This window comes from Zerene cesonia, chromosome 5 (assembly GCF_012273895.1).
Source record: "Zerene cesonia ecotype Mississippi chromosome 5, Zerene_cesonia_1.1, whole genome shotgun sequence".
NCBI lineage: Eukaryota > Metazoa > Arthropoda > Insecta > Lepidoptera > Pieridae > Zerene > Zerene cesonia.
The window spans coordinates 5,146,001-5,173,525 of NC_052106.1; the positions used below are offsets into that span (position 1 = coordinate 5,146,001).

The following is a 27,525-nucleotide window of genomic DNA, read 5'->3' on the forward strand; positions in this document are numbered from 1 at the left end:
TATATTTATGACTCTTAATTCACTATTAAATTTGTTAAGTATTAAATCAGATAATAATTTCAAATAAGAAATGGAATACATAGGTCATCGCAAATTTTCACATATTCTTTCCAAACAGTTTCTGATAAGAAATTATAAAAAAAAATAAATATATATAATAAAGTTTTAATATGTTTACTCTCTACCTTTCTCTCAAAATCCTATGTACAACATAGTATTTTCTTGTGTTTGATTTCACGCGAGTACTATACATTAAGAAATTAAAAATTTTTGACGGATTTTAAACGCGATTTATTCATTATATTATTAACCCGACGTTTCGAACACTTTACAGCGAGCGTGGTCACGATGATGACATCCCCGTGACCACGCTCGTTAAAAAGTTTTTAATTTTCTAAGTCCTATGTACAATATCAAAAGCTCGAGTTTATCATTTTAGCAGTGCTCGCAGTGGAATATTTGCCTAGCGGGTACAGACTCGGCTGCGAGCGAATGGCCGCTCTATAATAAGTGTAATTGCCTTATCTGTGTCCTTGTTGAGTCCTTGCTTTCACTGATAACGAACCGCTCGCTTGCTATCTCTTATATAATATTTAATCTGTGGACTTAACTCTAGGTTTTAATTCATATCATTCACATTCAACATTAAAGTTTATTTCAGAAACGAAGTTTCCGTTAACATCAATTTTTTTTTTATGAATTTGACTATTTCCAGTTTGTAATATTTCTTATTTTTTTTTTTACAATATCTTAATTTATTTTGTCATATCATTTGTAAAGTTCATATAATTAACATACATTTATATTTTCTTATTATGAAAAACTGACGACTCCTTGTGTGGAATAAATGGTATAACCTGGGTATTTTATTTCCGTAAATGAGATTATTAATAATATAGTTTTGGCGACCGTCGTGTCTGATTTGTGTAGAATGAACGTATTGTCTCTCAATACGTTTATTTATTTATTTATATCTTGTACCAACGCAAAACTAACAATTTTCTATATATAATCGAAGTAAAAGTGTTTCGCAACTCTAACACCAAACGAAGAAAGCGAGTTTTTATTGTAAAAACCAAAGAATCCAACGATTACACTAACGTCAGTGGAAATATGCGATCGACATGTTCGATCCTAAGTGAATTCCAGATAGCGTGTGCAAAAAAATGTCCGTTACTATTAAAGCGAGACCACAGAATGTCATCGGGTGGGTTTCTTAAATCGGCGTCGGAAGCACATCCCGTATTGCATCTCAATTTACGCGCCTTTTTTTTTACTAGTATCACCCTTTTTCTCTTTTTGCAATAAGGATAATATCCATATTAGGTAAGTATCACATGTCTCGCTTGTTGCAAAAATGGATGCGAATGATGATGAATGCAATGAAAACGGAATGACAAGATATCAATTTTCTCAAAGAGATGGTAGTTTGGACGTTGCGTGTAGGTATCCGGACAATGCGATTCGATTCAACATTCTCCTTTAGAATCGCAAGGAACTGGAACATGCTACCTGATCTTTGTTCAAGAGCTTCTCTTGAAGTGTATGTGAAGGCTTCACCTTCTAGGGAAGCGAGGTCCATTCTAGGCAATGTATTCGCTTAGCAGCAGGCGGGATAGTGGTCAAGCACTTCTCTTTTCAACAGACACTAAAAAGGGGAGGTTATCAAATCGACCTCATTTTTATTTTCTCATAACTTTTACTGGGTCAACCGATTTTTTAACGTTTTTTTATTAATTTGAAAGTTGGTAACTAAATTTAAATTTGGACTAGTTCGAAAAGCGAATTCGGTTTTTTGTTAAAAATAATTATGCTCTTAAAAACATATGTTTTAAAACTTGTAAAACACATACACATATAGAAATTAAAAACTTTTTAACGGATTTTAAACGCGATTTATTCATTATATTATTAACCCGACGTTTCGAACACTTTACAGCGATCGTGGTCAGTTTTTAATTTCTAAATGTATACTACTCGCGTAAAATCAAACACAAGAAAACACATACACATAGTTTACATGTAACGAACTATATAGTAATCAATGATAAAGGTCAATTAGAAAAAATATTTTGGAGTTTTTGTATATTTTTTCTCTTGTTTTCCACAAAGCCAGACATTTTCATACAAAATATGTCCTTTTGTGTTTATTGCAATCGAATTTCAGTGCTTATGTTATTTTTTTTATATTTTAATTATCAGGTATTAAACTTTAAGCACTATACCTGAATGCTTAGTCAAATATTTAACCTTTCATACTTCACGATTTCTTATTAGGTATTGGATTAACATAATTAAAGCAAATTGGATTAATTGAATTAAATGCAATAAATCATATTGGAATTTTAGTATTCCATTATCTAATTATTTTAAACACACCTCTTTAACTTGTCTTTCCTTGAGCTATTTTATTGCGCAGAAGGCATCTGATAAACAAAGTAATCAGACCTTAAATGATCCAACCCCATGTTAATATCGGTGTATAAACATATTGTACAACTGTATCTAATTTATCATCAAACGTTTTCCTGACTGCCATTCTACTTTGAAAAGAAACTTCTGGAACTCTCAGTCAATTATTTCTTATTATATTTAGTGCTTATTCCAGTAAAATAATCAGTCTTTTTCAGAAAAGTCAATAATACAGGCACAGGAATTAATTTTCATCGACTAAAATGTATACAATGTAACTTCTCTTATGAGTAAATTTATGTATTTTGGTTCATAGAGAGAACGCTTAACTTTAATTTAAAAAAGGCTAAGCTTTAACTTAAAAAAAGTTGTATTCAAGCGTCTCCGATGGAGCTTGACTAGAATTAATATCCTAATTTATGGTTTTTGCAAATTTGATTTTTGTGTAAGATATTCTAATTCTTATATTTAATATGGTGAATCTTATTTTCGAATAAGTAAAAGTAACGATTAAGTATGACAGGTTCAAATGAAAGCACTGGGTATTTTAATTATAACTTTTATTTGTTGATGCTTTACAATAGAGGGAAGAGTCTTTGCAGTTTTAGAATACTTGTGTCAAGATACGATAAATCGTGACAAAAATCTTACAGAACTAGTGCTGCGTCCAACGTTTATCTCACGAAGGTGGTTAAAACAGGCAAGTATGTATTTTATTGAAACAATTTTTTGTCTAAATACCTTCAACTCCGCATTCGTGATCCAAACGTAAATACTGTCAAAGTAGAAATATTGCATTGATCACCGTAAATACAAATTTGTTGAACACTGTTTTAAACATTAAAATTATTTATAATCTGCCACTCACTTAAGGTTACTAATGAAACAAATTTGTAAAACCATTTAATGTGCATTTTTTATTTGTAGAATTTTTAGATTTTATATGTATTTTAAGAGTAGTTATATAAACCTTTAGTGAATGGAAAGTTATTCTAGAATATATTATGAATAGATGTAAAGATGTAATATTTATTTCATATCGATATTAAACTTACATGTATAATATAGCTCTTCGTTTAATTTAAAACAGCTAACCAATTGAGCCTTATTTAAAGCAACATATACTTGAAAACCTAATATGTATTTATATATTTACAATTAAACGTGTAAATAACAAATTTAACAAAATAAAATTGATATCATTCCCGACTTAATTTATATAGCAACGAATTTATACTCCAATGAACTTATATTACATTTTTATGAATCAATGCTTTGGTAAAATTTTTGACTAAAACGATTGAAAATCATGAATTTAGATTTAAGCCAATCATAATATAAGTATATCCCGCGACAATGTAACATTTTTTTAAACTACTTTAAGCTTTTGGTATATTCTAACAGTACCAAATTTTTCTTTATATTTAAGTGTATTGAACAAAGGTCAATAAATTAAAAAAAGAACATATGTCGACAGTGCCAATTTTATACATTTAATTGGGGTTCGATTTATATTTTATTTACAAAAACCTAAAACTTTTTATTAAACCTAACCTATTCGTAAATAGTTATTTACAAAAAACTGCAATCACAACTAAATCTAGGAACAAAAATTTTCGTTACTCGCATTTTTAATACGAAATTATAATCTAAATATCATAACTATTATGAATAGCTTATTGTATATTTACAAATATTTTATTTAGCACTATCACTTAGACATTAACATATTACGACTAATAAGCTATTGCTATCATTGAATACTAGAGAGTCATAATTATTACGTTTCCCAACACAAAGGATGCTCTATGAATGAATTAATTATTCATCAAAATTTATGAGAATTTTCACATGACTTGTTAATTAGTTAGAAGTACCAAATTGAATTACATACGTCATCTCACAATGTCACAATGCCATTTTACCTATCTCCAAACTTCAATTATTCATAAGTACTTTTTAAACAAAATTGAACCGACTTCAAAACCACTCAAAAGCGAAAAATAAATTAATATAATCACTATCAGCGCACTCATCTATTTGATGTCGGTGCCAACCAAGCTAAATAGACAGAAGATAGATAAGGAAGTAATACCTATCTTTTATCTTTTACCATTAGATTTCGAACTTGATAAAAATTTCTTAAATCGGTTCGCAATTGCCAAAAAAATACATACAGACGAACATAGAACCTCCTTTTTCCGTCGTTTTTGGACTTCAGTTAAAAAATGAAAGACTGCATTACATCTATTTATTTACCTAGTAGAATTCAATAGAAAATTCACGTAATTAAATCCGATGTAAAAAGGTTATTCGAAGCGTTGATGCCACATCAGCATCGGGTACATCGTTGGCTAGGTGGAGATAGCGAGAGGGGGACGTGGTGCATGCGCGGGGTGTGGGGGATGAGGGGAGGATCCTTCGGGGGATCTGCCCCCGGGGGAACAGGTCACCTTTCCCATAAACGACCTGATATCGAAGCACGCGTCTTGTTCTGTATCCACGGAGCTGGGTGAATCCCCACCCTCAGCTTCGTGCTTCTTCAAATGTCGATCCAAGTTTGTCTGTTGACCGAAGCATCGGTCACACAGGGGACACCGAAATGGCCGCTCCTTGTTGTGAATGTTGCGTACGTGGCGCTGTAAGTTCGATGAAATCGAGAAGGAGCGCTCGCAATATTTACATTTGTAAGGCTGCTCACCGGTGTGCGTGCGGAGATGGCGGGTAAGATTCGCGCTGCGAGGGAACACTTTCCCGCAAAACTTGCAAGCGTAACGGTCTCGAAGCTTTCCTGAACCAGCACTCAGTTCACGAAATTTCGCGTACGCGCTTGGCTGCCTTTCAGGTCCATCAGTACCGAGAAGTGGGGATAAAAAATTGAACGGACTAGGAACGTAGGGCGAGTGTGAATTCAGAATAGAATCCGATGGCTGAAATGGCGGGAAACGCGGTCGATACATCGCATCAATGAGGCTTGTATTGTGTTGCGGGTGAACAGGCATTGGAAAAGCCAAAGGGGGAGATACAATTTGTGGTGAATCCTCTCGCTTCAATTCTACTGCTTCTACATCGACATCTGTTGTTTCATTTTCCGGGGTCTTACTTTCCCTTAAGACGGGACTCTCAGGTGGTGAGTAAGATTTAACGGATGAATTGCGAAAGGAACGATCATCGTTGTCCGCTTCTGATTCTTTATCGTTTTGTTTCTTAGTAATGGACAAATCCAATGGTTGGTCGTTTTGTTCTTTTTTGGTCTCAATTTCTTCATCGTCAGAATATTTAGTATTATTTTCCATTTCTTTTGTGTTTTTTGTTAAGTCTTTCGGTGATGGTGACGAATGCTTAGCGTCAGTTATGTCATTATTGTTTAGTTTCATAGATAAATTGTACGGCGAATGTTTCACTTCATCTCGTAGGAAATTGAAAGGAGCTAGTGATTGAGACAGTGACATGAGTGAAGAATGTTGCTTATTAATTTCCTCGGCCGATGGTGACGACTGTTGTCCAAATATATTTTGTGGTTTTGGTGTTGATCGTTCGTCTTCTTTTTTACTGACATCAACGTCATCTTTCTTCTTTACGTCTTCGATAGAAGCTGTACTATCAACACTTTTCACAGACATACGCCCCTCTTGCTGTTGTTTTGCTACCAAGTTCGCATTGTATGCCATATCTTGTTCCATTGCCAACCTTGCTCCTTGTACATTAAAAAGAAGTGGACTAAGGAATTCTGGTGGACAAGCTGCAGCTGCTGCAGAGAACAACGCCGGATAATGAGCAAACGTGTTGTACGGTAAAGGCAACGTCGGCCTATACATCGGGAACGGATTGTTATTATTTGGAGTATTCATGACGTTAGGTATTGGGGATATTTGGGGAAGCCCTTGTGGCAATTGTCCTCGTAGATTTACGTTAGAAGTAGCGGTGTCACAGAATCTCTTATGCTTGGTTAAAGAGGCATAGGAAGTGAATGACTGTCCACATTTTCCACATTCAACTAAAGCTCTGCACGCAACATGCATCCGTTTGTGTCGACACAAATTTGAGAACTGCGTGTATGCCTGAAAATAAAGAGATATATTTATAATATATCTATAGAAAATATTTGGTTGGTTAGAAGTAAAATAAATATACATATTTTGATAACAAACTAAACATGACTTGTGTGCATTTTAAGTTTAATATCCTAACTTTAATAAAAATCAGTTAATGTTTAAATACGTAATTCAAAAATTACAATGAATGAAATGGGGTAAGTCATTCCATGTGGATGGTTTAAACAAAATAACCTACAGAACTTCACAATGATTACCTTGAAGCAGACTTTGCACTGGAACGGTTTGACGCTGGAGTGGATGTGCGTGTGCTGCTTGAGGCCGGAGGATGTGGCGAAGGTCTTGCCGCACTCGGGGCAGGCGTGGCTGCGCGCGCCCACGTGCTGCGCGCGGATGTGGCGCTGGAGGTTGGAAGGATCGGTAAATACCTGAAATAGTCAGGTTTCGGAGCGTGATATATCTTTTTCTGATATTTAACGTTCTAATTGATTCTTGCTCTGATTGAACGCTCATTTTATGATGTAATGATATAACAGCATAAAAGAGAGAAAGAGATATGATTTTATATGTATAATCTATTATTGGGACAGAAATAGAACAAACCAACATCAATTCCTTCACATTGTTAAATATTTATAGATCAAATCTATGGTCTAGTAAAGATATTGATGCTTTTTGGAATGGTTTGATTATGAGCCTGTATTAAATTATCATTGCACAAATGTAAGGTTATTTTAATTAGCCAGTAGTATAAGTTCAATAATTACCAGTTGTTAATTATTTACGTACGAGTCATTTAATTACTATTGTTGTTTATATGTAGAAATATTTGTGTCACTTTTTATCCACCCACCTCAGCAAGCCACTTAGAAACCAACCAAAAACTGTTACAATACACTATATATTTCAAATGACTTGCAAACGCCCACACTGAAACTAACCGTTCAATCTTAATTTCATTATCCTAATCGTAATCTTATCGTGAAATTCAAATGAGATTTCATTGGGCTCGATGCTAATGAGTCCACTCTTACCTTAGGGCAATTTTCGCAGGGGTATTTCCTAATGTCGGTGTGGGTCAGAGCCCGGTGTCGCAGGAGGAGTGCCCTGGAGCTGTAGGCCCGGTTGCAAAGTTCACAGTGGTATGCTGCAGCTGGTTGCGCGTGCGCTTGAATAAGGTGACGATCGAGCCTGTAAAAGGATAAATTAGTGATTTTGATACTTAAATCTGAAATAGGTTACATTAAAAAAATTGCTAGTTAATCTACTAAAATAGCTGTGGTGGCTCATTGGTGCCCTCGGACTTAAAATCGATAAGTCGGGAGTTCGAGGCTAGAAAATAATGTGATTTTTCAATTTATCTGCTCATGTGGATAGCATCACCACTGTGTGAAACGGTGAAGGAGATCATCGTGATAGCATGTCCAAGAATCAAAAGCTCGAAGACATGTGACATCTGCCAACACACACTTGGCCAGCGTGGTGATTTATAGCCTGAACCTTCATAGGAGGCCTGTGTACCATTTGATGGAAAACCAATCAATTTGGCATGGTCATATATCTGTAGTAAGCTTCCAAACCATACCTGTCATAAACGTTAAAAAATTACCAGCGATGCAAATTATTAAAATCCCTACTTTCTTGCTAATATTATAAATGTGACAGGAACTCTATTGCCTGTCTTTTCTTCACCGTACCTAATGCTTAACCACTAAACCAGTCTGGGTGAAATTTGATGACACGAAAAGGACATAAGATAGTTATGCGTAACAATGCGTGAAAAATTAATGTATACTTTTCCGTTTGACCATGCGGACGAAGCAGAAGACACAAGCTAGTATTACCTATATTTATAATCACACTTTGCTTTGTAAATTTTACAAAGTTTGTTCAGCTAAAATAGTACGCAATATGAATATATCATACGAAAAATATTCAAAGCACAATGTAATGTTATTACGACTGAATTTAGGATATCAACGTAGGAAAACAAAATAACATTATTGCGCATGAACCACCTACGCAAAGATAACTTATAGCCCGTCGCCCCATACATAATTCAAGCGTGTTTCAACTCTACACGACGAAAGTACGAATTATTTTTGCAATAAATTCAAGTACTCACTTTCAAACATCATAAATGCACATATTGTAACAAAATATATTTCACATTCCGCGCCTCACGTAGTGACCTCTGGGTGCTACCTGTCTAGTTATCTTTAGAATTCAAAAGTAGGTAAACCTAAATGGGTGTATAGTATGAAAAAACCGGTATTCGTAGATAGATATTTGATTATATGTGACAGATACGACACATAACTGCGTCATTTATTTTATAATCAAAATGTTTGAAAAGACTGATTAATAACTGCTATGTCGCATAAGCTAATTATTATAATCTAATCGTCTTCCGACATTTGACGCGAAGCATATGTGATTTTCAAAAACGGTATCAGTTACTCTCCTTGATAGAAACTGGTCCATTGCACGCAACCCTTGCCTCGGGCTCTTTATGTTACACCTGTCTTACCATAATGGAGACTATAATTTGTTCAAGTTACATTGACGCTTTATCAACTAGTAATGGATCAATCTGGCGAGGAACATAACCAACTATGTTACGTTCTTCGAAAGTTTCGTGTTGTCATTTGATAAGATGGAGCGTTTTCACTCTCGACAACTAGCCGCTGCCATATCTTTTAATTAATCTGAGGAATAAAATCTAACGTCAGTAATGGTACCGTCCGCTCGTCTATTTCGAGTTGCACTCAGTAATCAAAATAGTGAACGGGAAAGTGGTTATTTAATTTAAATCAATCTAAGCTAGACCATATTTAGCGCAGATGACTCGCGCATAAGTAATATAGAGTAAGACTCGTTTCATAAGCTTTGAATTATTCATTAAGATAACACGTACTTTATATTGACGGGTAATTTAAGATAAATAGTTCGTTTAATGAAGTTTATTACATTAAGAAAATGTTAATATTATCGAGTTTTATAACATAAACAATCCACGAAAAAAAATCTAAGATAAATTAGCTTATAGATAATACAACTGTTCGTAGTTACGCCGCGAGCTACAAGTGTGACTTCCATATCGCAACTGCCGATCTCGGACATGGATATTTTTATTACAAGCAAATAACATTCTACTTTCGAGTAAACGTCTTGAACAGATGCCGATTGTGTACCTCTTAATAGCGTATTACGTAAAATAACAAGCAGCAGATTGATACGGATGAAAGTGGGCCACATTTTAGACAGACTTACAAGAAAGTCTTTCAGAATAAAGTATAATATTGGATTGAATATTGTCGTATTGTCATTATTGAATAAATTTAATATCTTATCAGGCTTTTATTAATTGAGAACTAAAATATTGACAAATAGTAAATTCAATATTCATTCCGCAAAACGGTTAATCTTTGAACTTAATACTGATTCTTCTTTCGCTTTAGTTTCTTTTAAATTATAAAGTGTATAAGGCATTATACTGGCATAGATAACGTTATATTAAAAAGCAATTAATCGGATGATGAAATTTCCTAAACGATTGTGTCCAATCACCAGCCGACTCCTGTTGAACATTGAATTAAATAATTTCCAATCCATATCCACGTCGTATCTCGCCAGAGTTGTCGTGTTCCATGCAAATTACAGGACGTACCAGCAGACAATTATAAGATCTTGATCATAGAAAACGATCAACATGTTCGCGGATTGATAACATCCAATGAACAACTTTCATTCCGGTCGTATCATTTAACTCCACCCACATACGCCACTGGGAACAGATGAGGTGATAATATGCTGCTGGGTTTTTTCTAATAATGAGAAATCGCTTGATCGGTTTAGTAAAAATTTCTGATACGTTTTCGGCTGTATTAAAAAAAACAACCTGTTATATGCATTGCTAATATACAACTGTTTATATGATAGCTACAAAATCGAAATTGTAATCACATTTTTTATTGTAAATAGATAACAGAGATCTCTATGCAATGTTTTTGTTCATATGACAAAAAATTAAAATAGCTAAATAGTACTTATAAGAATAGTTCTTTCAATTGAATGATCGTTGGTTAAAAAACATATTATCTTTTACATATCAATGTAAAAGAAAGTAATTTTATCAATAAACATTTAAAATTTTTATGCCAAAGTTTCTGATTAAATTGACCTAACAATTTTGAAGAACATATTCAAAAACAATGCCTAGTGGCATTTTAGGCGCCAAAGGCACTAATGATGCACTACCGACATAAGTGCTTACATTTTAATAACAATCTATTGTAGAATGCTGATGAAGCCACCTGCCGACTCACAATTTCTATTTGTTGTACAGATAACTAACTTCTATTGGAAATAGCCAATAATCTGATACGGGCGGTATTCATTAACTAATGATTTATTATATTAGTTTTATATTAAGATTAAGCGCTTTTTATTTCTTTATAGCAAATAATTGTTGATATCATATATTGTATAATATATTTGAATGTGTCACCTTTCTGATTACAGAAATCAAATTATAAGCAAAATAAGATATCTATGGCATAATCTATATAAGTACACATCATTAAACGTACATGTAAATTTATCCTTCTAATCCTACTTATCCAACTAATATTATAAATGCGAAAGTTTGTAACGTGTGTGTTTGTTGCTATTTCACGCAAAAACTGCTGAATCGATTTCAATGAAATTTGCTACGTAGACAGCTGGACAACTGGAATAACATATAGGCAACTTTTTATCCCGATATTCCTTCGGGATACGGACTGACGCGGGTGAAACCGCGGAGTGCAGCTAGTTAGATTATATTTAATCTAACAGACTGTAGAAATTAACTATGGTAAAGTTTAACTACCTACATTTGCAGAGGCGTATGGCTATTTGCATATGGCTTACATCTCTGCAAATTGATTGCCGACTTGGTGTGTGATTCATCACATCCTTTATTCTTCTCATTAACCTTTTTCTCAGATTGATGAGAGGAATAAAGGAAAGGACTGGGAAGGGGAAGGAAAAGGATACGAGCCTCCAGCTCCCCTTCTCACGAAACAACTAACGCTACTATTTCACACCCATCTTTTGTGGGGGTGTGGTAACTGGTGTCTTTTCGGAGCGAGCTGCCCCAATTCGAGCTGCAGCGTACTCAACTCCCACATCCACAAAATTATGTATAACATAATATCTAGACATGATAAAATATTTAGACATGAATTAAAAAATGCTATGTCGAAAACCAAAAGTGTAGTAGTTGAGATACTAGCGGTCCGCCCCGGCTTATAGCCTTCCTCAATAAAAGGAGTATCTAGGACCAGTAGTTCCTGAGATTAGCGTTCAAACAAAGAAACATACAAGCTTTATAATATTAGTATATAGATGTGTACCGTAAAATGCAAATATTGTAGTATAGTCGAGGATGTGACTAGATAATATCCCTATCTTCAATTCTACAGTTCTCTTTTTCCAGTCTCGTGTTATCAAATCAGCGATTACAGCAATGAATTTGTAATTTGTTTATTTTAAAAGCCATTAATTGAAGATGCATCTCGATCGAAATCTTTTGATCATGCGCGCCCAGTACATCAATCATAACAGTCTTCAAGCTACATTGTATGTAAATTTAATCTTTGTATGTAGCGGCTATAGCCATTCTGATTCTAACGATAGCCGGCAATGTTCAGAATATATGTTTCAAATGCCATGTCTTCAATTTGTTTTGGTCATATGAACATATTATAACATATGTATATATGAGCATGAGTTAGGGCGCATAGTCGACGGCGTCGAAGTGCTTGTTTTCATCGTCTAATATATCTACTATACTTTATAAATGTGTACTCAATTGAGCTTTAAGCAAAAACAATTTTAAATAAAACAATTTAAATACATCTTAAATTAGTATTGAAAAGTCTATAAAAATTATTAATTAGGAATTTTAGTAAAGCACGATAGAAAGTCGATGAATTCGACAACACGACGATTCTTCCGTTGGTTGTGTGAAAAGAATTCATAATTCGGATCAAATAGTTGCTAATAAATTGCTAAATAGTTGCTTGAAGATTGATTACCTACGTTTGTCTATTTTTTATTCGTAACTGCTGATGTCATATCAGATGGCTTATCGTATGACAGATTATTCAATTGTCCTGTTACCATCAAAAGTAAAAGTGGAATGCATACCTACTGAGTCACCTTAAATAAATCATCATTTTACGATCAATTTATTGAAGGATTGATTGATCTTCATTGTTATTCTTTTATTAGACTTCTCTACTACGCCATTATGTAAATATATGAGAAATTAGCTGTTACCCGCAATTTCAATGGCGTGGTTAAAGAAAATTCCCACTTGAATAAGATATTTCACCGGGGTTAAAAGTAGCCTATATTACTCTGTAGCCTCTTAACAATCTCCAGGCACAAGTATTATACCATAGAATCGCTCCATTGCGACGTCAAAAGAGACAAACAAACAAACATAAGAATAGTACGGTTAACTAAACACTTTTACCCGTTTTTAAATAATAAACTTTTGCGATTTCCGAGTATATCAGAAACTCGATTTTGTACCTATATTGAAAAATTAATTCACAACTAACATTAATAGCGATGTCACATGTCCTAGAAACAATTTAAACTATTCATTCAACAGTGATGTGCCGATAAGGGTGATACGATAACCTGTGCATGTTGATAATCTCCAATCCTTGCATTATTAACGAGAAGCCTCTATAGAATATGATGACACGTGAGGCTTCGCCGCTTGTCATACAACGAATCTATGATTGCATTATTGCTTTCGTGTCGTGCTTTTCCTACATTTGTTCATTTTTTATACATTAATAGTAATGTAAATTACAACTGAAATTTGAGACTTTAGATATTAACGACTACCTAATTTATTTAACGCATTTCTAGCCGGTAAAAATTGTTATCCATTACCGAAAAACATCAATATAATCCAACAACGATTGTGACTAGTCACACTAGCAAGGAAACTGGGCCTCCGATTCGCAAGCAATTCTATTTCAATAGGTTCAGTTTGTAATTACACACCGTAAGAAGCGATGTCGAAAGCGTGAGGAATTTAAGAGATGTTGCGACGTCGCGTGCCACCGGCTAGAGCGGCAACAAATCATCGACGCGTGTCTTATCGAAAGAGCACATCTCTGCAGTTAGCTGACTATACCCACTCTGAACCAAATAGTTCACTGCGAAGGAGTAATGAGGTGACGTTCTAAACGACGTCATAATTGACTTTTAAAAGTTGCACCCTTAGTATCCTTAAGTAATTTATATCGCAATCCGCGTGCTCCTTTGTACTTACGTTCAGAAAGAGTTAAATATAGATTCATGCACAGCAATCATCATTAAAGAATAAAAGGAATCTCGATCATCAAAAAAGCTGTCCTTACATTTTGAGGTTATTTAACGAGATTAACATGCGCAATTAACAATGAGAATTAATTCGCCTTTCGGTAACGTGATTTTAATTATGAAAACGTTCCTCTCTACTTGTATAACTGGTAATCGTGAATTAACAGTTCGTAAAAGCATCTGTAATTTAGCTAAAGAGGTTTTTTTTAAATTGGTATTTTTTGCAGATTAATGTTAATTGTTTTTTTTTTTTTTGTATTATAGGTATTATTTTTATAAGTACTTACGCGTCAATATTAGGAAACGGTGCGTCACAGAATGAGCAGCGGGGTTCCGTATCTTCACGTTCTTCGTCTTCGGTGAGAGCCTGCGAGCCACTGGAGGAGTTCACACTGGATCCTTCTCGGCCTGAAACTGAATGGTTGCATTTAAAATAACTACTACTCTTTAAACAAAAGGTGATAAGCTTAGATGTATAAAAGTTTGGGAAAAGGTTGTGACATAATAACATAATTTGATCCGGGAATTAAGAATTGTTTACTCCGTTTTCAATGCCGCTCCTAAATATTTATCTCTATATATCACAAACGATTAAAGGATCACGACCAAACGTCGGAAGTACGGATCGATTGAATAATGCGAAATGAAATCACGAGCGAAACCACGCCTCCAGCATTGTCTAGACAAGGATAGTGATGTCATATTATTGTGAGAAAAACAATATTCAGCGTTAGAAATTGTTGTAAGCGTCCGGCTATTACTCATTTTCTTACGTCCGCCTTGGCTGAATGAAAAAAAAAACCGTTCCAAAATTAAAAATGCAGCTGCCACAGTTTGAAATACAAATATCGCAATTTACAAAAAAAAAAAAAAATTGAAAATAGAACAATTTAAATAATTTCAAATGTTTATGCTTTCGGTGAAAAATTTATTCGATCAAAAAAAAGCTGAAAGCTCACCACGAAATTTGGAGCAATATCTATTCGCGGATTCACTAGGATGTACCAAGTTCAGGAGGCAACTGGTTACTATTTGATGTCAACACAGTACTGAAGTGTTTGTTATAAATTATCATGGGGTACACCCCCACCCCACCTGAGGGTTAATATGCTCACTTGACCCAACATTCGCATCGAATATAGGAAAGCACCTATGCGTGACACACCCGTGATGTATGATTTTATCATTAGTTAGCGATTTACTATTGCTTAATATGTTTTTAAGGTTTTGGTGAAGATTATTACGGAAAACATAATGCAGTATGTTTTTTTTACACTTTTTTTTTGGAATTGAACCTGCGCGAGAAATGAAATCTTATTGAGGAGCTTTTATATAATTCTTATATCAACAAAAACAAACAAAATAAAAGAAGTTCTATAAAGTTTTCCTAGTTTAACTACCATATATTTAAGTTATTATAGACAATTACGAAACTAAAACGATTCAATTATTAAACCATTAAACTTAGTTTTTAATAAATTGACTCAAAACGCAAGTATCAAAAATAAAAAACTTCGTTTAAAAATAATAAAACGTATAACTATAGCATTAGGTTCAACTGAATATAAAAGCAATATCATTAAAAACCTACCTTTAAGCTTTCAAACAATACATACATACTAAGAGCTTCGCAGGCTTTCATACCTTTATATTCAGTTAAAGAAAGTACGTCATTCGGGGTTTCCCGCTAAAAGTTGCAATCGAAGCGTTATGTTTTCCCACGACTGCCAAATGGCGGGGTTACCACCGTGACGGTGACTTACCGATCTTTTAAATGAATTAAGTGACCCTTGCACCCTCTACAGTCACCTGTTATTCCTAGGGACTCTTGTTAACCGTTAACTTTGTCTTTATATAGAAATTATCGGCGTGACTATTTATTAATTAGATGTAAAATGCAGTCGTATTTGACTTATTACAGATCAATCAAATGAGTAATATAAAGATTTAACGTCATTGTAACGGTTTTTTATTAAATAAAAGAAAGATTTTACTTAATGTTCATACTAAAATAATAGACAAGGCAAGAGTATTTTATTAGCTTTTATTAATAGTATATTTCGCATCCTGCTATCCGCAAATAGATAACATATAACATCGTAACGTTTATTATGAAAACAATAAAAAATTGCATTTCTATCTTTCCGTCCAAACCGCGCAATACGAAAAACAGATTCGAGCCAAAGCACTTCCTCGAACCTTCGGCATTCCAATTGGAAGCAGAAGTTTCCATTAGCCTAAGAATGTTTGAATAATACAATGGGCATTGCGCACGATCTCGTTCCGTAGCCCTGCGTGGACGCATCAGGTGCGAGCTGGCCGGGTTACCGTTACGCCCCGCGGTGCGAGCGGTCCTTGCCGGTAAAGTCCGTTGCAGGATGCTGATAACACGCCGATTTAAATTTATGCGATGCCGTTGATATAATTACTGTGGTTTGCTAAAACCGTATCTAAATTGTGTAGCTGGACTGCTCTAGATGTATAGATACATTTTCATTATACTGATGGCTTGAGCTCTATATAGAAAGCTAATGGGAAGTTATGTATAAGAAAAAATATGAATATAAAAAAAATATTGACGAAAGCTTTTGAATGGTTGATATATTCTGACGTTTCAATGAGTATATTTAATTCTTTACATAAAATTTGTTTGTCAAGTTAATTTTTTACCACAATGATATAAATGAATCGTGAATAATGTCGTTATTGTATTCGAAATTGTTTAATTTCGCGTTAAATCTAGATAGGCGCGAAACCGTCTAATCTGCGAACAAAAAACGAGACAAACGCTCCCGCAACAGATTTAACCCTTTGCTGGGGGCGGGAATATTAAATTGAAATATTTCATTTTATTGTCCGTAATATTTATTTGATTGTTAAATAAATATGCGATGTGGGACGCCGAGCGATTGTACTCGCTCTAATAGGGTGTGCGGCTATTGTTGTTGGTTAATTTTTTGATTAATCATTCTACTTTTGAGGGATCGTTGCGATTCAGTTACGTCTCTATATTCTACGTATAATATATCACCGAAAAATTTATTTATCTATATACGCAATAGCTAATTTGTTACCAAAAGTGTTGAAAATGGAAGTGGCAATAAGTTTTAAATGGATAGACTTACTTGTTATAAATCATAAAATTGTATTTCATGATAATCGAATTTAAATGCCATTTTAAATAATGCTGCCTAACACATTTTTTCATTTCTTTTAAATAATGTAAATAAACAAAATCGAACGACATCTTGTACTCAAAATATTATGTAAAAAACAAATTTGATCGATCTGATTCTTAACGACACGAACACGCGCGTAAGTTCGACCCATGATTGCATGTTATCAGATTTTTCAAAATAAAATTGTACAGCATGATAACACGGCTTCTGTTCACAACAATGGAGCATGCGTCGCGGCGGACAAAGCAACGTCATCAATTTTAATCTGTACGACAATTGCGCGATGACAAATGTCAACGCGACACTCATTCATTACGCGCACGAACGCACGCGGCCAATTTCAAAAAAAGCGCGGCTAATAAAGGGTTAAGCTTAGTATTATTATTGCTGCAGCAGCAGTCAGATTATTTGAAATATTCATAATTTTATCATAATCATAATCCACCCTCTTATCTGTGTGTTGTATGATTTGAGATTGATTCATAAAAAACCAGTAGATCAAAACGTGACACGTGGTTACTTTCTTTCGTTGCTGTTTACAAACATAATAAAATAGCGTGAGTATTTACATCGCTAAACACATAAAATGTTATAAAACTAAACATAAAACAATAGATGTAAATGATACATAGAAAAAATTGATCAATCAATACCCATTTCATTTAACCTTAATTTCAATAGGTACGTAATATCTCTAGTGTGCCGAATCTATTAATCCTTTCTCACAGCCAGCGTTATCAAATTTGTGAATGAAAGAATCGGCGGGCTCGGATAAATATACTATCAATCATGTCTTGCGCAAGAGGCCCGGAGCATTATGACAAATGCTTGAATGGAGCGACTGCGAATCGATTCTAATTAGGGATAATATTTGAGAGTCATTGTCCAACAGTCGTTAAGTGCAACACAGCTGATGTTGATTGAATAAATGTGGGTACATAGTACATACAACTCGACAGATATTACTACGCAATAACAAAAGTGAATTTGGAAAATACGATTCTAAATATAAATCGATAAGAATAAGTATTGTGCAAGCGCTGTGCTTGTCCATGTTATTTATGGACATATAGCAACTGTGTTTCCCGACTTTCATTTACGCCAGTATCGTGCCAATTAAAAATGCTTAAGGAAAATACTTCCATGTAAATAAATGTAAATAAATATCACTATACAGTATAAAACAATGTCGCTTTCTCTGTCTGTTCGTATGTCTCTATGTATACTTAAATCTTAGAACTACGCAACGGATTTTAATGAGATTTTTAATCGATAGGAGTGATTCAAGAGGAAGGTATATATTATAATAATATCTTTTAAACTACTCGGGATAAAACGCGTGCGAAGCTGCGAGCAAAAGCATATTATATTTCCTGAACAACGATATAAAACTGACTCATTAGTGACCCTAAAGTAAGGAATAGACAGTGTCAAAGTTTGAAGCGGATAATATTATCAAACAGTACGGTAATTATGTGCAATTGGGATCACATAAATCACAAACAGGACCGCCGCCGGAAGCAGTGTCGTACAGGAAGCTTGAAGACCCTTATTGTGACAACGAATGGTTGAGGCTAGATATGGCCATATCCATAATTTCTATGGTGGTAAACAATAAACATTACATTTAATAGATAAAAAAAACTTTTGTCTACATTGTATGCTTTTTTGTGTAAAGTCAGTTATAAATAATTTCAACTTGTTAATGAATTAAGACATCTGTATTCATCAATATACACTTAAGATAAAAGATATAGTGATAGTTACATCAAAGTTAGGTAAATTAAAAGAAATTTTATAAAAGTATCAAGAGTTTGCAAAATTGACAAAATTCGTGTCAAAAGATTTCATTAAATAGGTATGTAGCTTTGTTTTACTTAATATATATTTTCATTCATATTTTTAGTTATTCATATTTTATGATTTCATATAAATTAATGATCATACTGTACTCTTATAGCTCTGAGATTCACACTTTCATATCGTCCGAAAGAAATAGGGAGCATTGCGAAACATTGCTGTTATATTACACATACCTAAATATTAAATACAATTTATATTTATTTTTCTTTGTAGCTGAGACTAAGGCGTATCCAGTGATAAATAATGATTTCCACCCTAACATTACATGGCATATGCGTGATTTTTCACATCGCACGTCGCGATTTATCTAAATTAAATATCGCATGCGCGCGTGCCGCCGTGTGCCCTGTGATTTTTGTTTCTTATACAGTGTGTATTTTTAATGTGTAATTAAAAAAAACACATGGCAAAATCTAATAATTTTTTGTTTTGAAGTTATAAATCTGTACAGAATTATTATGTGTCTGTTCTATTTATAAACTACATACGTATCCACAAGTTTGTTGCATTTAAGCATGATTAATTTTTGTTATTAATACAAGTTATCAAATAGTCGCTTTACAAAAAAATCAAAACACTAAAATTCCTATTAAAATACCAGATTTAATATCCTGCATTGGCATAATCCGTTCTCTACTTGAACCGATAAGGTTATAGACAAAAAGGAGAAGAATTATTATACTCTGTGGTCAAGTTATGAGCAACCTGTATCACCTACGCATAAGGGGCAGGGTGCAAGTCACACGTCGGGTAAAGCAGGTGACTCCAATTAACTGCTGGTCAGAGTCAGTTCGGCGTGACATGAGCGTGATTGGCAACGGGTGGACAACGCAACGTTTTTATTTTAATACATAGCTAAATTATTACCTTTGCATATACCTATGAGTCAATAATATATAATTGTAATATTAACGTAAAGGTAAATTTAGATTAAAATTTTAATACTTGTAATTCGTGAATTTATTATATATATACAATTATACAAAAAAATAGATATGAAAAATGTTTTAATGAAGATTTTATTTAACTGATCGATTTTTTTTGTCCCTAATTATATAACACTAGCTGCGCCGTCGAAATTAGTAGGAGTAGGATAGGATGGGTCGCGGACGAATTCCAACAAGCACCCGTGGCCCCTTCACTTATGTGGCTCGACGGAACACAGTGGGGTTTTAGTCGGTAGGAATCCGACATAACCCACGACCTCTTCCCCGGGGGCCGTGGGTATCTATGCAAGATTTCCCCATTATAAAAAAAAAAACAAAAAAAAGGAGTAGGATAGGATAGGATTTTTGTCAGTTTACAATCATGTCTTGTATTTTTAAAACAATTATGTGCTTGTCTTTTTTGACTTATCATTATAGCAATAAAATATCTACTCACCACCAGCAGCTAGCACATCCTGCAATGGCAGAGGTGTCCTAGGCCCCAATAATAGTTCTTGTCCCGACGGAATATCACGAGTTACTTTGTACCAAATCTGAAAAATTTTAGAATTCAACTCAAGCCCATGCATGTTTTTTATGAATTTAGATTGACGTTATGATGAATAGGGGTAGTTATGTTTACAGTGGATTTTAGGCCCATTCTTCTAGGTTGATGAAAATAAGTTATTTTTTTTATTTGGTTGACTGACTGTACTGACTACACTAACAAGTAAATTAAAACTCGATTTGTGACTAAGAGTAAATTAAAACTCTAATAATATTTAAAGCAATTACCATGTAAAAATAATTTATTCTACATTTTATTTCTATTTTGCTATCAGATTTCAATCCAAATTAAATTATAGCAATTAGCTATTTTTTTAACTTTATTTTATGTAAGGTTCAAGCGCATAGGGCACATATCAAATAGCATTTAACCTAAAGGGGGCAGAGTGAATCTAATCATCGCATCTGTTCGCTCCCCTCGGACCGGAAGTGGGTCACAGTTGTTCGAGGGAACACCGATTTTCTGCCACCGGAACTTGCCAACGTTCCACATTCAAATTTTTATTGGGGTAGTGAGAAAGACGCGGTTTTAATGAGGGTTGTGATTCGTTTGAGTTAATTGTTCTTTAGTTGGATGTAATTGTAGTTTCGCGTGAAAAACTTAATTACAGCACTTTTTAGTAAATGCAATAAATGCATCCACAAGCATATCTACAACGGAATTCTGTATAGGCTTTTCTATTATTGAGTATTTTTCACTCTTTAAGGTTTGTCAATTATTTTCGCTTGGTAAGTTTCAAATGTTCGAAAATTTTAAATTAAATAAAAAAATACCTATATGAATATTAATAAATAAAAAAAAAACTATTTAAGCAGTTACATAGGTAAACTTTAAACATACTTGTCCAGCGAGTAACAAATGTTGAACATTAACATCGTGCGAATAATTTGTAGAACGGACAAATTTCAGCCAATTCGTTTTGTCTGTAGTACCATCCAACCAACCTCGAACACCATTCTTGCCGAGTACCTGAAAATGTTTAACAATTAATTAATTTTCAAACTAAAGTTTCATTCGTTTCTGTTTAGCGCCATCTATGACGATATAGAAGAACTACAACGTCTTGATGAAACGCGCAGCTACATTGTGCATTCAAGACCTCTGTTTTTTTTATACAATAACAAAAACTAAAAATACACAATTTCTCATCATAAGTTTTTGTTTGCATTTTTTTTTATTTGAAAAGATGATATTGACATAAGTTTGGAATAGTGAAATGCTATAAATATATCATACTCTCACTTACAGCGCCATCTGTCGATACTCATCGATATATAGCATTATGTGGCTTCAAAATAGATGGCGCCATTAATCGGTGTCAAATCTGTTGAGAATTGAGATCGTCACAGCTTGACCATTTGTCACTAAACCACCCTTCATAATTCAATTTTCATTTCATGATTACAATGATAATTTTTATTTCTACTTTGTTTATACGCTAACCTTAGCATTAATTTATCTAAACTTGATTTACCGTATTTAAATTGTAAGATTTTTTTTGCACTTGGTTCTAATTGACTTGATAACTTTATTTTGATTTAATGTGTTATAATAAGGTTAATACTAATTAATAATACCTAATGTATTACATCACGCACCCCTTTGAATATCTTATTACTATAATATTTGATCGAATAATGTTAAAACAACATGTTCATAATAAAAATTCAGAAAGTATTGTATCGTTGTTTACATCAAGGGAGTAAATTGTTCAAATTAAACCCTAATTCCGCATAAGTAAAACAAGGGAGTGGGTCGTATCTACTCAAAACGAGGGTTGTTCTAACCTACAATTTCCATCAGACACTTCACATTACGTCTGCATACAGCAAATATAATATGAAATAAAATTCTATGAATGGCTCAGGCAATAACAACCCTTGTAGTACAAGGAATATAAGGCTATAATCGCCGAATAAAATTTTTCTCTCCAATGGGAAAGCATTTTCGATTGAGTCATTATAGCCAATAATAGGCTATACTTTATAAAAGACTAGCTTTTCGCCCGCGGCTTCGCCCGCGTAGAATTCGCTTATATCGCGCGACATGGTAAGGAATATTTTCTTCACATTCAAAAGTATGGTTTGTTCTTTCCCACGTTTAGTTCCATCTTCATACCAAGTTTCATCAAAATCGGTTTCACAATAACGAACTTTCATACAAACTTTCATCCCCTTTTTTAACCCTTTCTACCCTTTTTTCGCAATAAAAAGTATCCTATGTCCTTTCCTAAATTCAGTTCTATCTTTATACCAAATTTTATCAAAATCGGTTCAGTGGTTTAGGCGTGAAAGTGTAACAGACAGACAGACAGACAGAGTTACTTTCGCATTTATGATATTAGTAGGGATGGGTTCTGTAATAAAGAGATTGTATATTTATTACTTCTACTTAATTTATTATTACCGATTGGTAGGTAAACATGTAAAGACCGTAAAATATCGTGAAGACTATATTCATAATTTTATCGCGTTAAATTTTAACAAACTTATATTAAATTTGACACAGGTTGAAACTTATGAATACGATTGACGATTTGTGATTTTAAAATGGTAATGAGAAGAATGTATTACACTTAACAACAATATCTTGCTAACAACAAATCGAATACTCAGAGGAACAAGGTGCGTCTAATTCAGCGTAAAATTAAAACGCAATCCCCATTCGACGGAGAGGAAAAAATATAGAAAATTACTTGAAAAATAAAAAGCATCTGTTACACAATAAAAGTATCATAGCAAGCAAGGTATTAATCAAAGTTCAAGTTAGGAAACCCTCCTTACGCGTCACCGGCAAGCCTTTACGCAGCATTTATCACGTTATTAAAACTACGTCGGGTGTAGTAAAAAAGATAATTATCTTAAACCAACCCTCGTCTTAGCTAGGGCTGCTTCAGGCGAATTTCATGCTCAATTTACGTTGCACTGCGTACAATTTATGAATGGCGTTGCTTTAAATAATATACATTAACGCTCGAGTACGTTATTAAGACGTTATAACTATAAGCTTTTATTGTTTTAGGTAAAATGTACTCGGTTAAAAATTATATTCAACAATAATTTAGAAAGTACCGCATGCAAATAAACGTTGCTTGCTTTTGTTTTTAAAATTGACGAATGGTACAAGGTTTTTGCACTACAACCTGAGATACTTTATAATTTCTATATACGGCTTTTAGGGTTGCCACTTTCATTACAATAAAGATAATTAAAAGTGGCAACCCTAGATGAGTAAAGGGTACAGCGGCAGCACATGCACGCAATCAGTCATCGATGTGCCCAGTGGATGGTCGCGGACACTAGCATCGACACTGAAATATGAGTGTCCGCTGTTGGCGACACTTATGGATTGCACTGAACATCGTACTTAAAATATTGTAACCAAATATTAATATGTTTTGACAACGGACACGTAACTAATTGCTTTATTTACACGTAGGTATACAACCTTATATACACATTCATGTATTTTTATTTTCATAGTGGCGCCTTTAACCAAAATGTTCCCAATTATCGTTGTGTGGATAAAGGATTAATTAATTTCAAATTGGTTATGCAAAACGTGGGTACCTATATAAAACTACGATATTTTTCACCGCATTTATCATCTGTTAAACGGAAGCCGGTTCAGTCGGCACCGCACTGCAGATTATTATAAAAACTCAGTTTGTAATTTAAACGAACTGCGGCGGATCTCATATTTTGCGCGGAGATCGCAATTTCCCAGAATACTCGGAAAAGCTACAAATGTTCGCCACTCGCTCGCGTCGGAAAATTACATTTCATAAATTTTAGTGATGTGCCAGGAGGTTTATCGATGTTTATGGGCGTTTGGTTTTAATATTTCCAGCCAATATTATAACAATATTGTATTACAGAAAACGCATTCATAAGGTTGTGTAACTTTTAACGTTTCAGTTGTGCATTTGCGCTCATAATATGAATTATCAATGTATTAAAATTTGTCAAATGTATCAATGAAACATTCTTTATCTCTACGTGATTAAAAACACATGCACCTTTTAAGTATGTGTAGTAATCATTAGCACTAAGCTACTAATTATCTTCAAATCTTACTTAGACAGCATGCAACTATCCATAAAAATAATATAACTGCTGACCGACTTTCGGCCACGGTTCGAATTACGTTTAATGCTTGCAACTCCAGAGGATATATTACTCTTATATGTCTCACTCCGCAGGTACTGGATACCTATATATGGGACAGATGAAGAACTAGTTAAGCTGCAAATCATCGACAACCCGCAAGCCACCACTAGCTACAACTGAAGAGCAGTCGGTGCGGCAGCGGCTATCACGCGTCGTTGAGCGAATCACACGTCTCGTTTCACAAGATAACAATTTGTACGTTATATACCGCACCACGCCTGCGCCAAATTGGACTAACTCTACATATGTGGCCTCGTTTAAAGATTATACATTTAATTGAAACTTTTAGGTTAGTTTACCTTTCTGAATAGATATGTGTGCATTGAACTCGTTAGATTGATGCAAGGGAACTTCTTTAATGCTTTCAGATAAAACTTGATGCACTTATAAAGCGTTTATTATACTAATCATGTACCTAAAGCGCAAGAGTTTGTTTGTTTTTTTGAGAATTTATTTCACCCGTTATTAGTGATGTATAATAAATATATTCTGTATATACCACGGTCGAAGCGGGGGCGGAACGTTAGTATTTTATAATTCCTATGTTTAATTTTACAATTCAAAAAGTTACAGACATATTAACATAACATTTTTTTATGTCATAATTGCGATATATCCTTTTTCATTATTTTATGAAAATCCATCAAGTTTTATCTATAAAACGTCCGCTAATACAACCGAAATACAAAGAAAAAGCCCTCTAGTTTTTCTATAATCGCTGTCTACATTTCAGAGCTGAAGTGAGGAAGCGCGTTTCCTCAGCTTGTCTTCGCTATCAGCAGGAAAAAGTATTACTTCCGTGTCTGTCAGCGAGAAACCCCATTTTTATACGAAGAACCTATTATTTTATACGGGTTTTTTCCTCATTAAGGCTAACATAGCTGTTTCCGTCCTGTTACAACACTTTGAAATATCTCATCCATTGATCATTGTCACCGTAACCCGAACAAATTATTGAGAAATTAGGATATGTTCCTTCGGTCACGTTTCGAACATTAAACGGAGACAAAACGGCCTAATTCCTAACGCGACAAAATATCCACGAACCAATGCTATCATTGCGCAAAAAAACTAAAACATACACGGGGAATTTGCACTCGAATATAACTTTAGCATACGAATTTCGACTGTAACACGTGAAAAATAAGAGCTTGTGGTTTTTTTATTGTGTCCAGTGTCAAAAGCGGTGGGTGTCAAATGCGATGTCCCATTGATCTGGTATTAATGGCACCCTATAGATTGGTACAAAGAACGGCCATCGTCTGTTCAGTGATCGGTGAACAATCGCCACCGCCAATTGTGTATTTTTACGTTATTTGTTTGTAAAAAAAAACAAATAGAGCATCGTATAAATTTAGCTTAGTATAATTTTGGTATTAATGATGACCTAAGTAAACAATACTTCTGTATATTTTACCGAGAGAGTGTAACAATTATTATGTAATTTAATTAAAGCGTTCTAAACATAAATGAAAGTGAAATGTTAAAAAACAATGCTAGGTCACATTTTTAAAAAGTAACGTCACTAAAAAAATCTCAATAGATCGAATTCCTCCATTCCTACTGAGACATGCAAGCTCACATCTGGACGTGTTAAAACGGATTAACCAGAAGATTACAAGCAAAAAAACTATTTCAATCACAAAGACACCGAACGCTCGTCACGGTGACAATTGGTGAGATCCGAAATTATTCGGTAAGTTGTAAAAGTTGTTTTTTGGCCATCACTGCTCCCGTTTCGCGTATCGAATTGAATGAATTGGGGTGTTAAAATGTGTGTTTGAACTTACGTGTTTATAAATAAGGTAATGTTTTTAACACGGTTGGGTGTAATGATAAAAATATAAGGAATACTAAATTTTTGATAAATATCTTATCAAGCTTTCGATTAACAATTTAATATATCTGTTATATTCAATGCCAAAGTATCATGATGGTATTATAGCCTCAATGTATTAAGGTAAACTAATTTTAATCGGTGGTTTACAAGAAGTGCACGCATGAACCATAAATGTTTTGACATTCAATAAGAATAGTAGGTTTATTGAAAAACAATGGTTCAAAAGCGCTGCGTCAAAGTTTGCCTTTTGGCATCCCACGCATCAACAATAGCCTCTGTCGAGTTCTCAGTGTAAACAAGACTTAACCTAACCCAATAATTGGTGCATATATCGCATTGCTTTCGAAGTAATACGTTATTTTGTCTACACGGATGCTGGCGATGGTATTCCAGAAGCCAGAAACGTTTGAACTTTCAGAGCTCTAAAATCTGTATGGCCCAGATTGAAACGTGAAGGAAACGGCCGTGGGTAGAGAGTTCAGAGAATAATGGGCGGTCGGTTACATTGTGGTGCGAACGTGCCGTGGCTTCGACTCGAAGCGCTATTATTGTTCTGGCCAGCTCAGATGAAATATTGCTCGACTGGCGCACGCTGTTTTGCGAACGAAAAATATTTGCGAAAATAAGAAGCCGCAGAGACATGGGTCGTGTGTTAACTTTGCAATGAGATTTTATTACACCTCCGTGAACAATGAATTTCGTATATTAATCTCGTCTCTGATATATTATCGTTTCGTAAATGCTAATAAGTTGTGTTTGTGTTAAATATACCTACAATTTAACCAGATAGTTAACAACCAATATTATCATTTAAATATGTTTTTTACTAAAAAATTCTATGAGATAAATTTGCAATTTTTAATTCAAATATCAATTAAAGTACCCCTGAATATTGGTCGTATTTCTCAACACATATGAGGGGCCAGCGACAATGATCCCCCGTATTGGGAAGATAAATTTCTATCACGCCTGGAGATTAGCTGCTATTGTGCAATGGTGTAAGATTAACTGATAAGTGTCTTCTTGTTAATAATAATGTTTGGATAACAGCTCGATGGGGTGGAAGCGCCCTATCGTGATATTATTTATAGCGGTGTTTATTAAATTTGGAAGATTCCATT

General features: G+C 34.2%; 1 protein-coding gene across 1 annotated transcript in view; it reads right to left on the reverse strand.

The window, feature by feature from the left end:
• Nucleotides 1–4,766: 4,766 nt before the first annotated feature.
• LOC119840034 (histone-lysine N-methyltransferase PRDM16-like) overlaps nt 4,767–27,525 on the reverse strand; it is a 31,214-nt gene continuing 8,455 nt past the window's right edge. The window contains exons 3-8 of the mRNA XM_038366527.1: nt 21,236–21,364; nt 20,285–20,381; nt 14,147–14,267; nt 7,502–7,658; nt 6,725–6,895; nt 4,767–6,473 (exon numbers count right to left, since the gene is read on the reverse strand). Coding sequence (XP_038222455.1) covers nt 4,767–6,473; nt 6,725–6,895; nt 7,502–7,658; nt 14,147–14,267; nt 20,285–20,381; nt 21,236–21,364 — 2,382 coding nt within the window. The remainder of the gene's footprint in view (nt 6,474–6,724; nt 6,896–7,501; nt 7,659–14,146; nt 14,268–20,284; nt 20,382–21,235; nt 21,365–27,525) is intronic.